Source organism: Mytilus edulis, chromosome 10 (assembly GCF_963676685.1).
Source record: "Mytilus edulis chromosome 10, xbMytEdul2.2, whole genome shotgun sequence".
Taxonomy (NCBI): domain Eukaryota; kingdom Metazoa; phylum Mollusca; class Bivalvia; order Mytilida; family Mytilidae; genus Mytilus; species Mytilus edulis.
Window position 1 is genome coordinate 28,521,675 of NC_092353.1, and position 18,077 is coordinate 28,539,751.

At 30.9% G+C, this 18,077-nt stretch overlaps 1 protein-coding gene across 24 annotated transcripts in view; it reads left to right on the forward strand.

The window, feature by feature from the left end:
* Positions 1 to 17,797, forward strand: part of LOC139490834 (anoctamin-4-like) — a 57,628-nt gene extending 39,831 nt beyond the window's left edge. For all 24 annotated transcript variants that reach the window (XM_071277888.1, XM_071277878.1, XM_071277872.1 and 21 more), the window contains 16 exons: positions 711 to 845; positions 1,325 to 1,491; positions 1,849 to 1,931; positions 3,324 to 3,386; positions 4,851 to 4,925; positions 5,788 to 5,952; positions 6,997 to 7,033; positions 7,574 to 7,685; positions 8,305 to 8,362; positions 9,536 to 9,633; positions 10,046 to 10,185; positions 10,668 to 10,820; positions 11,078 to 11,130; positions 11,612 to 11,796; positions 12,912 to 13,014; positions 14,298 to 17,797. In XM_071277888.1, the coding sequence (XP_071133989.1) occupies positions 711 to 845; positions 1,325 to 1,491; positions 1,849 to 1,931; positions 3,324 to 3,386; positions 4,851 to 4,925; positions 5,788 to 5,952; positions 6,997 to 7,033; positions 7,574 to 7,685; positions 8,305 to 8,362; positions 9,536 to 9,633; positions 10,046 to 10,185; positions 10,668 to 10,820; positions 11,078 to 11,130; positions 11,612 to 11,796; positions 12,912 to 13,014; positions 14,298 to 14,495 (1,825 nt within the window). In that variant the 3' untranslated portion in view covers positions 14,496 to 17,797. The remainder of the gene's footprint in view (positions 1 to 710; positions 846 to 1,324; positions 1,492 to 1,848; positions 1,932 to 3,323; positions 3,387 to 4,850; positions 4,926 to 5,787; positions 5,953 to 6,996; positions 7,034 to 7,573; positions 7,686 to 8,304; positions 8,363 to 9,535; positions 9,634 to 10,045; positions 10,186 to 10,667; positions 10,821 to 11,077; positions 11,131 to 11,611; positions 11,797 to 12,911; positions 13,015 to 14,297) is intronic.
* Positions 17,798 to 18,077: the final 280 nt, after the last annotated feature.

Genomic DNA, 18,077 nt, shown 5'->3' on the forward strand with positions numbered 1-18,077 from the left:
GCCCTTGTTGTAGGGTAGGCGGCATTTAGTTTTACCCTTTCCCATATATATGGAAAAACAAAATTGGTGTCAGTTCTTTAACTTTAGTTTGCCTAAACCAAATGTTAGGAAACTTTTACTCAATATGCTTTAAAACACAAAACACTGATCAAGTGAATTTTTGTGCATCATTTTAACTGTTCTAGAGTTATGCCCCTTTACAAGTGGAAAATTGCAGAATTTTTTGTTTCCTTTCTCAAACTTTATTTTGCCTCAACTAGATGTTATAAAACATATATGCATTACCACAAAACTCGGAACAAGTACAAATTTGTGTTGCATCACTTTTACAGTTCTTGAGTTATGTCCCTTTATAACGTTTTCTCTAACTCTTACACTATTTATCCTTTTCCTGACATGTTGATTATTTTATTTAATCAACATGTAGTTGGTTTGATCTCAGTTATTCATTGGTCAAGATTAGATTATCACCAAATCTTGTGTAATAGGATATTTATCAACTCTTGACAGTTAAATTTTAAATAAATTAAAACGCTGCATGGGTGAGCCTTATGTTTGAAATTTTAAAATTTAACTGTCTCAATTGGATAAATTTCATATCACACTCACAGTGATCGAATCTAAATATATGCAAGTGGAGGCATCATCTGTGTCCCATGGACTTATTCTTCATTTATTTTGTGTAATAAGTATCTGTATATATATTTCAGGACCTATTTTGGAGAGAAGATAGCTATATATTTTGCCTGGTTGGGATATTACACATCAGCCTTGTTTCCGGCAGCAGCTTTAGGATTAGCTGTGTTTATTTTTGGCCTTGCTACATTTATGGATGACAAACCAAGGTATAATCAAATAGAAAAATATAAGCTTTTTGTCAATTTAAAGCAACAACAACAAAAATCACACAAAGAAATATTATATAGATGTAAGCAAATCTGTATTGGGAAGGCTCTGAGTAAAGTGATATTATAAGGAATGCCTTCTAATCACAGCACAAAAAAAAATATCTGTTTATTGCTTGTGACAATTAAACACACAAGGGGTTTAGATTGTTTTAAAGCACCTGCCTAAGTGTCATTTAAAAGATTTAAAAAATGGGAGAAAATGGAAATATTGTTTTATAGATACATGTACAGAAATGACTTCACCATCTATGGTCAAATTTGTTTTAAGGATAGCATATGATCATTTGAATTTAACTGGTTGCCCAAAAAAAATACTGTGTTCTTTATGCAATTATCACAGTTCATTTTCCTTTTGTATGTTAACATCTTAAAATAATGCCAATTAATGGAAATATAAATGCATTTGTTCTATTTAGTAATGACATCTGTGATCCCAATGGTGCAGGAAACTTTACAATGTGTCCACTGTGTGATGGTCGGTGTACATACTGGAAACTTGAGAGTAGTTGTAGATACTCCAGAGCTACATACTTGTTTGATAACTATGGCACTATGATATTTGCTGTAGTTATGGCTTTGTGGGGTAAGTCTGTAGCTAAATACCTTTTGTTTAAAAGGTTTATTGGCTTTGTTTATATGTTCTAATGACTTCATACAGAAAAGATCATAGTTATATACCTGTTTAGGGAGGAATTTTTCACTGCATCATATAAAATTTGAATGTAGCTTGCATATCCAACAAAAATTTATAACTGACTTCAAATTTAAAGAAACTATTAATATTTTGGTCATTGGTGTGTTTGTTGATATTTTCATTTACAAAATCAATTCCTACTGTAAGATGAAGATTATAAATGTGTGTCCCTCTAAATATTCACATAGTATTATAATTTTTCATGTACATTTTGTGTGTATGATGTATTATTGTATATGATTACAGCATCATTCTTCCAAGAGTTCTGGAAGAGGAAGCAGCATGAGTTAGAGTATGACTGGGATATTGCAGACTTTGAGTCAGAAGAGGTTAGTGATCTGATAAAATGGCATATTCTTACAGTAAAATCACATTTGGTGTGATATGTGAGGTGTCAATTGTCATGAGCTTTTGTAGGATTGACTATACCGGTAACAAAGTCATTCCTGTTTACTTTTTTATATAACTGCAAAAAAAAATTTGGATTGTATAATAGTATGATGTCGTCCGCATCGTCGTCTGAATGGCGTCCAAAGACACATTTGATTTCCAGACAAAAGCTTTAGTTAAAGTTAATGGATCTCTTTGAAATTTAATAAGAAGGTTCAATACCACAAAAGGAAGGTTGGGATTGATTACAGGGATGATGGTCCCAACCGTTTTGGAATTAGGGGCCCAAAAGGGGCCCAAAACAAGCATTTCTCTACTTTCAGGATAATAACTTGTGTACTAGTATTTCAATTGCTCTGAAATTTTACCACACTGTTTACTACCACAAGTAAAAGGTTTGGATTCATTTTAGGGGTTATGGTGCCAACATTTTAGAATAAAGGGCCAAAAAGGGGCCAAAACAAGCATTTTTGTAGTTTCTGGACAATAACTTGTGTGTAAGTGTATGGATCTCTCTGACAGTGTATCACAAGGTTCCATATCACAAAAGGAAGGCTGGAATTTAGTGTGGGGGTAATTGCTCTAAAGGGGGATTCAAAAAGTTTGGAGTGATGGGGAGGTTTGTCCAAATTTTTTAGGGGTTCAATTTTTTTTTCAATTTTTTTTTCTTCAAATTTCAAATTTTTGAAAAGTTTCAGCACAGTATTGCGCAATAGATTTGTAAGATCTTGACATTTGTTTTGTGTAAAAAATCTGTTGTATGTCAAACAGTTGATCACATTTCAAATTCAGACAGTATCAATCTTGAATATTGTGTCCAAATTTGCCCCAACTGTTCAGGGTTCAACCTCTGCTGTCATATCAGGCTGCGCTCAGCAAAGCATTTTATCTGTTTGTTTATTGAAAAGGATTAAATGCACATATCTGATTAAAAAATAGATTTTTGAAGAACAGTAAAATTCTGTGACAGTCATTGATATTAGAACCTGTAGTACAAGTTAAACTTGTTCATTAGTTCTCATCTTTGCATTGAATATTCAAAATTTACTATCACAAAGAAAAATATTGTTGCACAAATTTCCTTTCTTTTTAGTTAATGTTGTAGGCTCCTATTGTAGGAACATTGTATTATATTATAGTAAACATCTTGAGATTTTAGAAGGCTAGATTTGTACAGCATGATATGTTTATGAGACATCTGATAATATATTGAAAATAAGTTTTTTGACATTAAGAATGCATAACCCTACCAGAATTATTTTAAGAAAATGTCATAGTTTGAATAAATACTCTCTAGTGCTGAATTTTATTTGTTACATATTTAATTACAGGAAACACTACGACCAGAGTTTGAAGCTGCTATAAGCAACAGAAGAACTCATCCCGTCACAAAGGTATTAAAATCTGTCTAATGTTCTAATGTGTAGGTGTTCAGGTCAACTTTATCCGGAAACTTTATGACAAGATTATATCAAATGTTTGTTCAAGATGTTTTACAGATAGCATGCTTATTATTGCAAATTATTTTTATCTTCACAAAAAAAAAAGAATGTGAAGTTGCATTTTCTGGTAATATCAGATATCAAATAAATTATTTACTGTTTATTTTTATTAAGCCCCTCTATATTGCAGTCCCTTTGTTCAAGATGTTTTACAAATAGCATGCTTATTATTGCAAATTATTTTTATCTTCACAAAAAAAAAAGAATGTGAAGTTGCATTTTCTGGTAATATCAGATATCAAATAAATTATTTACTGTTTATTTTTATTAAGCCCCTCTATATTGCAGTCCCTCTGTTCAACTGTTTCGTCTATCCATTTGTCCAGCAAATATTTTCTTCACACTTTTCTTATAACTACTGAACAGAATGACTTCATATTTGGTTGTCACCTTAGATTTACAATGATGATGTTAAGGGAGTTCGCTTCTCAGTTTCAAAGTAATTAACTTTTCAAAACACTAGTTTATATTGATAGGGGATTAATAAAGGAAGAGCAAAAAAAAAATATAGGTCACCGTGCTTGTTTTCGAGATATTAGCCATTGAAATTTTGGTGGGAAAATATTCTCTCTTGACTTTTCATAGATTTATCATTTACAAGTTGAAGTTCTCAAAAATTGTTAAAAAGTAATCAAAATTTTATAAGACTTTTACAGATGGCTTATCATTATACATGTAAAAGATTTACAAAAAGAAAAATGGGGGTTACCGGGCAAATTTTTTCAAGGCATTCAAATGGATAAAACTAGAGGATTCCGAAAATCTGACAAAAAATCCAAAACAGGACAAGCCAGCTTCCTTAAACATGTGAGATCTGTCAAAAATCTACTGCCTGTTTGTTGATGTAGGTGTATGTTTAGTACAACAATGGGTGCAACTCTTTGCTTTTGTTATAACAGTAAATATTTAGGATACCAAAATATTCAAAACAAATTCCATGATCCATATTTTTATGCCCCACCTACGATAGTAGAGGGGCATTATGTTTTCTGGTCTGTGCGTCCGTCCGTCCGTCCGTTCGTCCGTCCGTTCGTTCGTCCGTCCGTCTGTCTGTCCGTTCGTTCGTCCGTCCGTCTGTCCCGCTTCAGGTTAAAGTTTTTGGTCAAGGTAGTTTTTGATGGAGTTTAAGTCCAATCGACTTCAAACTTAGTACACATGTCCCCTATGATATGATCTTTCTAATTTTAATGCCAAATTAGAGTTTTTACCCCAATTTCACGGTCCACTGAACATGGAAAATGATAATGCGAGTGGGGCATTCGTGTACTGAGGACACATTCTTGTTATTAGTGTAAGAAAAGTGCTAAAGCTTTTTGCCAAAGTCAGTTTTTTTAAAGGATGATTTATTTTTTTCAGAGAGAAGAGCCTTTTGTTCCTTCGTACAGTAAATGTATCAGATATGGGACCACTCTTGGTATTATAGTGTTCTTTGTAAGTAATTTAGCAAACTAACTATAAATGTATTGTTTCTCTTTTAATGTCTAATAGGATTGTAAATATGCTTTATTTTATTACCTTGCACTTTCACATTTTGACTCAATGGTTTGTTAAAAATTTCTGATCAGTGAACAGTTTGGGTCCATTAACAAATTGAACTTTGGTCAGAATTTTGAATAAATTAGGTGTCTTAGTTGGAGATCAACACTTATAGATAAAAGCATGTAATAGTTGCTTACTTTATATATTTGGAAGCAGTTATTATCAGTTTATTTAAGTATTCATGATGAAGCCATGAATACAGATTTATCCATACACCTTCAAGAGAGCAAGAAGAAAAAGTATAATTCAAAATGTTTTTTGGTGCATAATTTCTTGAAAATATTCATGTTTTATGCAACATATACTTGTTTGAAATGCAACTGATGCTGGTAATGATGTTGGGCAAAGAAAAATTACCAAGTACAACTTTGTGTTGTTTAAGCATTATATTAGATAGTATTATATTTTTATGCCCAATTTATGGGCATTATGTTTTCTGGTCTGTGCGTCCGTCTGTTCGTTCGTCTGTTTGTCCGTCCATCTGTCCCGCTTCAGGTTAAGTTTTTGGTCGGGTAGTTTTTGATGAAGTTGAAGTCCAATCAACTTGAAACTTAGTAAACATGTTCCCTATGATAAGATCTTTCTAATTTTAATGCCAAATTAGATATTTTATCCAATTTTCACAGTCCACTGAACATAGAAAATGATGTACTTAGGACACATTCTTGTTTACTATATGTTAAGAGTTATGTCATTCATTCTTTGTCATAAGCTGACAGGAAATATTTTGTATCATATATTTTTTTGATTGCAGTTATGTGTTGTTTTGGCAGCAGTTTTTGGTGTTATTCTCTACCGTGTAGTGATCTCAGGAGTTCTTTACGCCAGTACAGATGGCGTTATCAAATCGAGGGCAACAATTATAGCATCAGTAACAGCAGCATGTATTAATTTTGTCATCATCTTAATTCTTAATTTTGTAAGTATGAAAAGATATATTTGTACACTAATTTAGATAGAAAACGTATACTCACAAACAAAATAAGTAGATAGTAAATACTTTATACAAGCAATTTCAAAATTTCTAATTCGCTGTCTTAAGAAAATTAGTTATTAAGACTCATACATTGATGCTATTCAAACTACTGAACAGGTGTAATTTGATTGTATATAGCATTCACATACAATATGGAAAGCTATAACTGGATGAGAAATATTTTAACAAATCAGCAACATTGAGGTGAAGGGAAAACTTATTGCTGATAGAAAATTTACTCCTGCACCAAATTTTATGCAAATCCAGTCTGCAGTATCTCACTGGTATTGTTTTGTTGAAACTGGTACATAATATTAAATGGAAAGTAAATTTTCTTGTAGAAATATATTGGTATTAGTTGGCATGTCATATTATATCCCCGCTTTGAAAAAAAGGGGGGTATACTGTTTTACCTCTGTCTGTCCTTCCGTCAGTCTGTCAGTCTGTCAGTCAGTCCGTCCGTCCCATGAATATTTTTCGTCACATTTTTCTCAGGAACTACACTACCAGGATTTCTGAAATTTGGTTTCAGGCTTGATATAAGTCAGCTATACAGTGTGATGCGTTTTCAGATTAATCACTCAACAACTTCCTGTTAACCGAACACTTGTTTGATTTAACACATGATAGCCAAGTTGAAAATTTTTCGTCACATTTTTCTCAGGAACTACAATACAAGGATTTCTGAAATTTGGTTAAAGGGTTAATATAAGTCAGCTATAGCGTGTGATGCGTTTTCAGATTCATCACTCGACAACTTCCTGTTTACCGAACACTTGCATGTTTTTACACAATTAATATTATCCACTTGCGGCGGGGGTATCATCAGTGAGCAGTAGCTCGCAGTTTCACTTGTTTTACCCTCTTTAAATAAAGAATTATTATTATTATTATTATTATTATATAATATTAATGGACCATTGACAACATAGAATAGTGTTTTACTTAGTTGTTCTGATGTTATTTACAATGTTATTTTATTTCCAGGTATATGGAAGAATAGCTTTATTCCTTACTGATTTAGGTAAGTAAATTTGTTTATTTTGCAGTGAAAGATTTAGGGTTATGGAAAGGGATTATACCTGTCCTCAATGCTAAAAATACAGCTAGACATTTTTATGCCCCACCTACGATAGTAGAGGGGCATTATGTTTTCTGGTCTGTGCCTCCGTTTGTCCATGCGTCCGTTCATCTGTCCGCTTCAGGTTTAAGTTTTTGGTCAAGGTAGTTTTTGAAGAAGTTGAAGTCTAATCAACTTGAAACTTAGTACACGTGTTCCCTATGATATGATCTTTCTAATTTTAATTTTAAATTAAAGTTTTGACCCTAATTTCACGGTCCACTGAACATAGAAAATGATAGTGCGAGTGGGGCATCCGTGTACTTGGTACACATTCTTGTTTTCGATAGCAATAATTAATGACATTTTGAGATTGCCTAAGTTTGCACATACATTTACAAAGAATAATGTTTCTAGAGAGCTATTTTTGTTAAAATTGTTTTGTTATGATCTTGATGCTATCTTATTAATATATATTCTTACTACTAATTATTTTATTTTCAGAACAACATCGTACACAGACAGAATGGGAAGATGCCTTTACATTTAAAATGTTTCTCTTCCAGTTTGTCAATTACTACTCAACTGTTGTATATATTGCCTTCTTTAAGGGGAAGTAAGTATGAAATATTGTACTTGTTATCTATTAATATCATTGTTTATTGGGAGTACATTATTTTTCTCTTAAATTTACTTTTATTTAGCTCAGATCTTACTTAGTAGGGACTCCTTGGTGAACAATGGGCAAAGTTTACTTTTTTAGGGTAAACAAAGTTATCAAGATATCTTAATGAGGAGGCTATAAAAATATGACCTGTGTAAAATGTCTTTTTATGTAATTGATATACTGTGGATTCATTTATTTTCGTGGGTACTAATTTTCGTGGATAGAGGAAAACTTGCATACTATGTGGATATTTTAATTCATGGTTTTGACAAAGTTAACACGCATTCCTTTAGACAGAATTTGGTTGAAGTTTTAAATTCATGTTGCCCTAAACCCACGAAATCCACCAAAAATTGGTATCCAACAAATGTTAATAAATCCACAGTAGTTTTATTTCTACTCATTTCATTTCAACCATCATAGGTGTTCTATTTCTTTTCATAGTAATTCAAACATAACAATGTCAATTTAAAGCAGTACATATTTAGTATCATCAGTTGACTTGCCTTCCTTATGGTTAATGATCTATTTTCTTGTTTTGTATGTAACTTTGTCCTTATTATTACAGGTTTGTTGGACGACCTGGAGATTATAACTACAGTTTGTTGGACAAAAGACAAGAGGAGGTATGTATAAAACATCATAATAGATATAGGAAGATGTGGTATGAGTGCCAATGAGACAACTCTCCATCCAAATAATAATTTATAAAAGTAAACCATTATAGGTCAATGTACGGCCTTCAACATGGAGCCTTGGCTCACACCGAACAACAAGCTATTAAGGACCCCAAAATTACCATTCAAATAGGAAAACCAAGGGTCTAATCTATATATAAAAAAAAACGAGAAACGAGAAACACTTATAAATTACATAAACAAACAACAACTCCTGTACATCAGATTTCTGACATAGGACAGGTGCAAACATTTGCAGCGGGATTATACGTTTTAATGGTACCAAACCTTCTCCCTTTTTCTGAAACAATAGTGTAACATCACAACATAGAAAAACACACAATAAAATATCAATTGAAAGGCTTAACTCAATCAAAAAATGTAAATTAACACACTATGAATGAATAAATTTAATTTGTGATACCTGAATGCAAATACATAGTTAATAAAATATTAGGGACAAACATTCAAGGCCAAAAAGCAAGCAAACAAGTCCAAACAAATCCATGGCAAGACACCACCATGAAATATTTAACAACCTTTAGAAAATAATCACTTTTGAAAAAAAAAATGGTTTCTCATAATATATACAGGTAAATGAAAAATAACCTTGTCGTTTTAGTTATACTACTTATGTGTATATAAAATCTTCCAATAAGGAATACCAAGAAAGTTCTGTAATATATAAATACCTAATAATAATGTATATGTCTGATGGGAGTCACTCAACCTTGACCTCTTAAATAATTTTTAGCATTTATACACATGTTAGGTTCTTATTTACTATAAGAAATTTATCTTCTGTTGTTTGTTCTATGGTATGATTTTAAGGTTCATATGTCAACCTGATAGAAATCATCTAACCTTGACCTCTTTGTGGGAAAATGATATTCCATGCAACTTTACACTTAAAAATCACATATAGCTTAAAAAACAAGGTTGTCTACATTTTCTTTTTAAAAAATATTTTCATATTCTCAAAAAGTGATAAAAACAACAATTTGTTGTAGTATGAAATGTTTCTATTGATTTTAGCTTAAACTTACAAAGTACTTCATAGATTAATAAGTTGTATATACAATGTGCCGCTGTTAACAATCATTTACATGTATATATTTGTAGTGTGATCCTGCTGGTTGTCTGATAGAAGTCTGTATACAGCTTGGTATTATCATGGTGGGAAAACAAGCTCTCAATAACTTCAAAGAAATTCTTTTACCGTAAGTGTAATCTGTTATAATTTATTATTCCATGGAACAAGTCATAGGAATGTATTTGTTAACATTGCATTTCATGCCCAGAATTCTTAAAGAAACTTTTGTTAATGAATTTCATTCATTTGGAAATATCATGAAACTCATAATAGTTGAGCTAAAAATATTAGATGAAAATTTTTGATTTCTGGTATTTCTTAGGAAAAAAATAGACAATAGAATAGAATTACTAATTTTCTCCACCCTTGATTGTGATTTGGAATATATGCAGTAAACATTATTGTTATCAATCATTTGACAACATATTTACCAATGAACACATTTCTTTTTTTTATAAAATTTCATGTATGAAAACAATAAACCTTTTCTGGAAAGGGATCTAACAATTCTTTAACCAAGAGTCTTTCAACTATTTCAGAAAGATAATGGTCTGGTTTAAATCGAGAAAAGCCAAGAATGAGGAGAAGAAAGAAGACATTGTTTATTCCCGATGGGAGCAGGATTATAACTTAGCTGATCAACCAAAGATGGGATTATTTGATGAATATTTAGAAATGGGTAATTGCTTCTAAATTTTATGAAAATTAATTCTATTTTAAAATTTCAAAAATCCTATTGTTGCAGCTGTTTGGTGTTTTCTATTGTACATATTTTTTCACAGATTTATTGAATTAAATTTGTATTACAGTTGCAGGTTTCAGAAATGTATTTGAATGAGTAAGGTGAATGTGAAGTTAAGCAAATTGTCTGCATCATTAATGTCTTTTCAGTAGAATTCATGATGCTCCATTTCACTTACAAACAAAATTTTTGTATTTATACATTTTTTTCAAAAGAGATACAGAAGATGTTCTTATGTCTGAGTGCACAAATTATCATTTAAATAATTGCTTAGATCTTGAAAATTGCATCATAATTTTTTCTGTTAATTTTTTTATGCCACTTCAAAAATCAATTCATCACTTATATATGCACTTTTGTTTTAGTTATTGTTAGTTCTTTTAATTTCATTTTAAAAACAGTAATTTATTTATTTTCAGTGATCCAGTATGGATTTGTGACCATATTTGTAGCAGCCTTCCCATTGGCTCCATTATTTGCCTTACTTAATAATATAATAGAAATCAGGTTGGATGCCTACAAATTTGTTACTCAGTGGAAGAGACCAATGGCAGCCAGAGCTCAGGATATTGGTGAGTTATATCATATTGTATAAGAGCCACATATAATAACAAGGCCCAACCAACCCCAGTATGAATTAAAGCAAAATTGGTTAACATTTATCACTGTACAGTAACCTGTTGCTCTCTTCTTCCTTTATTCAATGGTGGATTGTTGTCTCATAGGCAAGCAATAATACCACATCTTTTTGATGTTTCTTCCATTATTATATTATTCATGTATCCATATCTGTAACACAAATGTAATCAAATTTTCTTTTCACCTGTAGGTATTTGGTTTGGTATCTTGAGAGGTATTTCTGCAGTTGCAGTAATCACAAATGTAAGTAGCCAATTAATTTTTTATTGTACACAACTGTCTCAGTGGTCTTGTGGTAGCTTGTATGCCATGAGTTCCTATTCAAGCTGAGCCAAACCAAAGATTTTAAAATTGGTATTTACTGTTTCTTTGCTAAGCTTACAGCAATAAGAAAATAAAGCAAAGACTGATCAATTCAAAGTTAAAAAAAAAAAAAAGCACAGCGTTTCAGTCTAGTGCAGGGCAGGGTTGATATTCATATTACATAATGTGTTCTCATGCATTTAATTTGTGACTGGACATCAAACAGCAACCCATCATCATCTTATATTTTCCTCAAGTTATATGTTCACAAATTACAGCTAGTTTATTATTTCTATGTTAAACCAAATAATCATAAAATATTGGATGCATAAAATTGAAAAAGAATAAAAGAACTTTGTAAGTAACTTTCAAAAGAGTTGAAAGATTAAAGTAATAAAGGAAATGATTTGTAATTTTACAGGCAGCCATCATAGCTTTCACTGCAGAATTTATTCCAAAGATGGTCTACCGTTACGCACACAGTGAAAATGAATCATTAGAGGGGTATATGAACTATTCTTTGTCTGTGTTCAACGTTGCTGATTTCCAGAAAAAGAGTATACCAAGTGAAATTCCTCCAGAGTTGGGAAACGTGACACAATGCAGGTATAGAATTCTATGAACTCTTGTCTTTTACATAGAGGGTCTTAGTTTGGAGCCCAAAAGCTGTCAATCCAAAGTCTTTAAAATTGTAAATTGCTACTTTTCTGCAAATAACATGGAACTTATGATCAAATAGCATTTCTTTACATATTGAAAGATTCTTTTAATCTCTGCATAGAAGAAGATGTTTATTTCCATTAAATGGCCTCACAAGGAGCATAGGTAGAACCTTGCATTTCCCCCGTTTCTAAGCCTCATACAAATCAATTTCATATTTCAAAACACTATACGTAAATTGTTTTTATACTGAAATCGATAAAAAAATTTAAAAAAAATATGTATTTTTTAATAACAAATATTGTTAAAAAAAAGTGTTTGGAATTTCCCTCTTGGGGTACCATTTTGGGATATTTCCCTATGACCGTAGTCCAGGCTGTAAGACATTGACATTTTAATTAATTAAACAGGGAAAATGAACTTAATTAATAACATTTAGTAAACATGGTATATAAATTACCAATTTGAAGACATACGGTAACAAGTTTAAATTCATAAAAGTTTGACCATTGTTACTACACGTTGTCATGGTTGTGACGTGACGTTGTTGATGAAATACAGTAGGTACGGTAAGAAGGCAGGGCTTAAAGGTTAGTTTAGGTCATTGGCGTATAAAGCTTACGTTTATACGTATAGCTTTATCTGTATAGTAAAATAGCTGATTGCAGTATAAAAGACATAAATAAGATAATAACAAAAAGAAACAACAATAGGCTAGTATACATAGAGTTTGAATGTCATGAACTATACACTACATACATATGGGACCCTTAGTGGCCAAGTGGTCTTAGTAGAGACTACTATCCACCAAAATTAGCTATAAAAGGCCCAACATGAAAAATACAAAACAATTCAGTTAGAAAACTAAAAGCCTACTTTATAACAATTTTTTTTACGATAAGATGAAGATGACAGACGTGAACCAATGATAACCACTGAACTACAAGCTCCTGACTAGGGACATGCACATAAAGAATGTGGTAAGGTAAAACATGTATGTAAGATCTTAATCTTACATTGCACCAAAAACCATATCAATTAAACAATAATTGTATTTTTAGGTTCCGTGGATTTTATGAACCTGCTGGACCACATGAATACCAGTTTACCATGGCTTACTGGGAAGTTTTAGCAGCTAGACTGGCTTTTATTGTAGTGTTTGAGGTATGTTAATATTTTAACCAAGTAAAGTTTAAGCAGCTAGACTGGCTTTAATTGTCCTGTTTGAGGTCTGTTAATATTTAACCAAGTAAAGTTTAAGCAGCTAGACTGGCTTTTATTATCGTGTTTGAGGTATGTTAATATTTTAACCAAGTAAAGTTTAAGCAGCTAGACTGGCTTTTATTGTCCTGTTTGAGGTATGTTAATATTTAACCAAGTAAAGTTTAAGCAGCTAGACTGGCTTTTATTGTTGTGTTTGAGGTATGTTAATATTTTAACCAAGTAAAGTTTAAGCAGCTAGACTGGCTTTTATTGTTGTGTTTGAGGTATGTTAATATTTTAACCAAGTAAAGTTTAAGCAGCTAGACTGGCTTTTATTGTCCTATTTGAGGTATGTTTATTATTTTAACCAAGTAAAGTTTAAGCAGCTAGACTGGCTTTTATTGTTGTGTTTGAGGTATGTTGATATTTTATCCAAGTAAAGTTTACGCAGCTAGACTGGCTTTTATTGTCCTGTTTGAGGTATGTAAACAACTTAACCTAGTGAAGTTGTTTCAAATATGAAAGAGAAAGGGATACCAAGCATTTCTAGCAATCAAAGTTATTGCATCTCAGACTAGGGGATCTTCTGATTGCTGTTGTGAAAATTCAGGAAATTGTTTGAAGTTAAGGAATTTATCTCCGTTATATAAAGCTCTGACTTCTTACCTGGCTTTAGCTATACTTTTAGACCTTTTTGGTTTTATTAGCTGTTTAATTGATGAATACATTTTAGATTGTCAAATATTTTGCATCTGGTGCAAGAAAATTGGTACTGTTAATTTTATTACTACCACTGGGTCGATGCCTCTGCTGGTGGACTATAAGTCCCCGAGGGTGTCACCAGCCCAGTAGCCAGTACTTCGGTACTGGCATGAAAATACGGATTGTTTGTGTTATTAAAATTTGCTGTTACAAAATGATAGAAATTATTATAAATTAAGGAATGTATCTCCCTCATGCAAAGCTCTGATTCCTTTCACGGATTTGGCTATACTTTTTGGACCTTTTGGATTATAGCTCTTCATCTTTTATATAAGCTTTGGATTTCAAATATTTTGGCTACAAGCATCACTGAAGAGACATGGATTGTCGAAATGCGCATCTGGTGCAAGAAAATTGGTACCGTTAATTTTATTGGCCTTAAGCATAAAAGAAGAGACATTTATAGTTGTAATATGCATCTGGTTCAGCAAAATTAGTACCATATATGTTATTTTTCTGATGATGTTATTTTTTTCTTTCAGAATTTGGTGGTGTTTTTGACCTGGCTGGTGATGTACCTTGTACCAGATATACCATACAAGGTTAAAATGCAGATGTTGAGAGAGAACTTCCTGTCCAAAGAAGCTCTGTACCGTGCTGAGTCAATCAAGTTTAGCCCAGTGAGAGGTGGAGGAGGGTCTGATAACGATACAAATGTTACAGATAGAACTATTTTCTAATGAATTCTGTCAATTCACATCAGTTATCTGAATTATATAGTATTTCTTTCAGCATACAAAAACCATAGTGATTTTATATTCATTTGAGATCTTTTGTAATTTAGTGTCTTCCTAAAATGATTGAAACAAACCAAAATTGATTTTTTATAATGTATACAAATGTATAATTTTCTATTAGTAATATTATATAATACGCTTACCTCTACATTAAGAGCTGACTTTATTTTGCAATTGTCTTGAAATCTTGATATCTTGATATAAGTTGTTTTACATTGACAAGCTGCTGTAGATAAAATACTTTGAGCATTGAAATATTTGCCACTGGACATTTTTCATTTAAAAAAACTTCAATCAATGAAACATTTAAAAATGGTGCATTAAAAGGATTGTATTTTAGTAGTTAAAACATGATTAATAATTAATGCTAAATTATCATTTCTTATAATGATCATAGAGAAATACTACACCAGAAAATAAACAGGGTCAGAATATAGTCCCCATTAGATTTATAATTTAATTACATACACATTCTTTTGTATTTTATATATTGTACAAGGAAAAAAAACCAAAAAATATTGATATTTTTTTTATGACATTGTAAAGTAATGGTCAATCAGCGAGAGAACATAGTGCTGATTTTTTTCCCTATTTTGAGAGAGAAACATATTTTCTCAATGATGAATCATGTGTTTTTCCGTGTATTGGAATCATATTACTTAATTATTTATTTTATGTTAAAAAATCCAGGAAGAGAAACATAAATTTAGAACTTACTTTTCAAGAAGAAAATGTATTACGTAAAAATGAAAAGTTGACATTATCAACCAGTTAGTATTGATTGATACAGGAATTTGTTTCTTCATATATTCATTTACCATTTTGTGCCATCTTTTTCTATAAAGCTCAATATCTCATATTACTTCCATTCTTCATTTGTTTATAGTATTATACTGGAAAAGACAGGGGAATTTGGCAAAGGATTTATTTGTCATTAATTTCATGACTATGATATTTTCATGAAATGAAACCTTGCTACAGCTTTTGGATTAGAGATCATGAAAATAACATTTGAAAAATAAACCATTTGACACTAGTTCCTTAGAAATGAAATATTTTGTTATCATTTGTTTTCTATGTATATGTTAGTTTATAAGATGTTCAGTAGTTAGATGTATAAACCTGTATAGTAGAACTTTTTATTTGAAGATGTGATTGTCTATTCTTGTCAATTATGAATGTTTTTTTTCTTTTTTTTTTTCTTTCTCCACTTAGAAAAACGGGTAATTTTCAAAATTTGAATTGTTTAAATATTTCAACACAGATGGAAAAGCACTTTCAAAATGTTTTTTTTTACCTGTTTTATAATATTTAAATACAGTGGTAGTATAACAGAAAAAACAGTTTGTTTAGAAGAATATTCTACATCTTCAAATGTTAATAGTGCTTTGAAAAAATATCATAGTTTACTATGATGGTGCATAATGTATGTTTTTTACAAGGTTGTACGCTATATCTTTATGTACATACTGTTGTGTTCTAGTCTATCTATTTAATGTAATATGTGTAAAATACATTTCTCATTCAAAATTTATGTCTTGTGTAATGTAATTGTGTAATATTCAGCATGTCTATTTATTATTGTTGGAAATTGTTTATACATGTATTTCAAAAGAGCTAAATTTCTGTTCATGGCAAAATTCATTTTTTTTGTATTCATATACTTTTCAAATACCAGGCTGAAACATTTTATTTTATTAAAATATTTTTTTTGATATAAAGAAGAAAAAGGATAGAATTTTTTGAAACATTTCGTAGAAATAGTGTATAGCCTTATGTTCATCAAACTGCTAAATGGAATCTTCTAGAATTCAATGTACAGATCTTTGTTTGATGTGAAGTTATTTTCTTGTAATGAAATTAATGTCATACTGTAACCTTCACCTGTTTATTTACGCTATATGGCATATAGTCCAACATACATACACATCATTTTTGGTTAAATTTTAATCATTAGACTATAAAGTGGAATATATTAACTTAGTATAGATATTTGTACACATATTTATTAGGTACACTTTGGGATTAACTGGTTGCACATGTATATTATATACTGTACACATTATATCTACTTTATTATACAACAGCTGTTTGAAATATTTTCACAACAATCAGTCCCGATTATTTATCCATCATCCTAGCGGGACTTGACCATCCATTGTATTTGTTAGGGTATAGAGGACACCTTAGGGTAAAAGATATTTTTTTTATACATGAGTTATTCAATTAAAGCTCTGCTATATTAATACCTGATTTTGTACCATCATTGTTGGAGGAATTGATGTCATTCTAACACAGCTAGTTTTTAGAATAATTCATTCAGTATATTTGTACAGACTTAGAGATTTAGTCTTAATATTGATTCTATGCCTTCACTTTTATAAAACCATATGATCTGACAAAATTAATTTTTGAACCATTCTTTTCATGGTGCAGCTACAAATATTAGTACTCTCAGCGAGAAGAAAAAGGTTTGTTGGGAATGAATTTACAGAACTATTTGTGGACATAGATTGAATGGCATTGATACACTATTTTGTAGTTATAATATTTAATTAGGTTTTTTAAGTAATAAGAAGATTTAGGCATTCAGTTGAGCAAAATCAACTGGATATTAGTGTTTTTCTATGGTGCAGATATGTGCAATTATTTTGGTTGTTGATTATTTATTACACTTTTCCTACTTTATGTTCTATGTTTTATCTGTTATATTTTTCCCTTTCATGTTTGAAATATAAGGTCCACAGTATGATCAAAGAGAAAGTGTATTCTTAACAGACTTGAGACTTGCAAATATAGTTATAGAACTTATAAAACATCAATATAGAATTACTTATGCTTTATCATAGCTTTAGTTCTCAAACAGATCTGCTAGTTTCAGAGCTAATTTCCTTATGTTTGTAGAGTAACAATTTGGTTGGCTTGCTTGCTTTGTTGGTATAAACATTACCACAAGCTTTGTAATTAAGATTGACATATTCAACTAATATACAAAGGCATATTTAAACCTGTGTATATTATATTTAGATTTGATTGGATGCTATCCCAACTACAAATGTACAATATACAAACGAAGCAAGCAAGCTAACCAAAGTCTTGCTTTACATGCAGTAGGAAATTAGCTCTAATCAGTTAAAGATAAACTTTCATTTATTGGGCCATGAATGACCAAAGTGACCTTGATATATATAATGTGCTATTTTGTAATTTATTTAATCAAATAAAAGTATTTTTCTGAAAAATAATTTTTCTGTTTTTTTTCTTTTCAATCCTCATTTTGAATTTTACATAAATGTAACTTTTTGATCAGCTAAAAAGTAACACTCATAAATAAGTGCTGTATCTCTACTCCAATCCCTTTGATATTTAGTCACAGTACCAAATCAGGCTTTATACAGGACAATGTGTTGTTTGTTACTGCTTGTCTTTGTACACCTGATTTTTTTTTTCTTGAAGCAACCATAAATTTATAGGTGGTGCTTTTAATTTTTTTCTCTCTCATTTCCATGTATAACTCATTAAGTG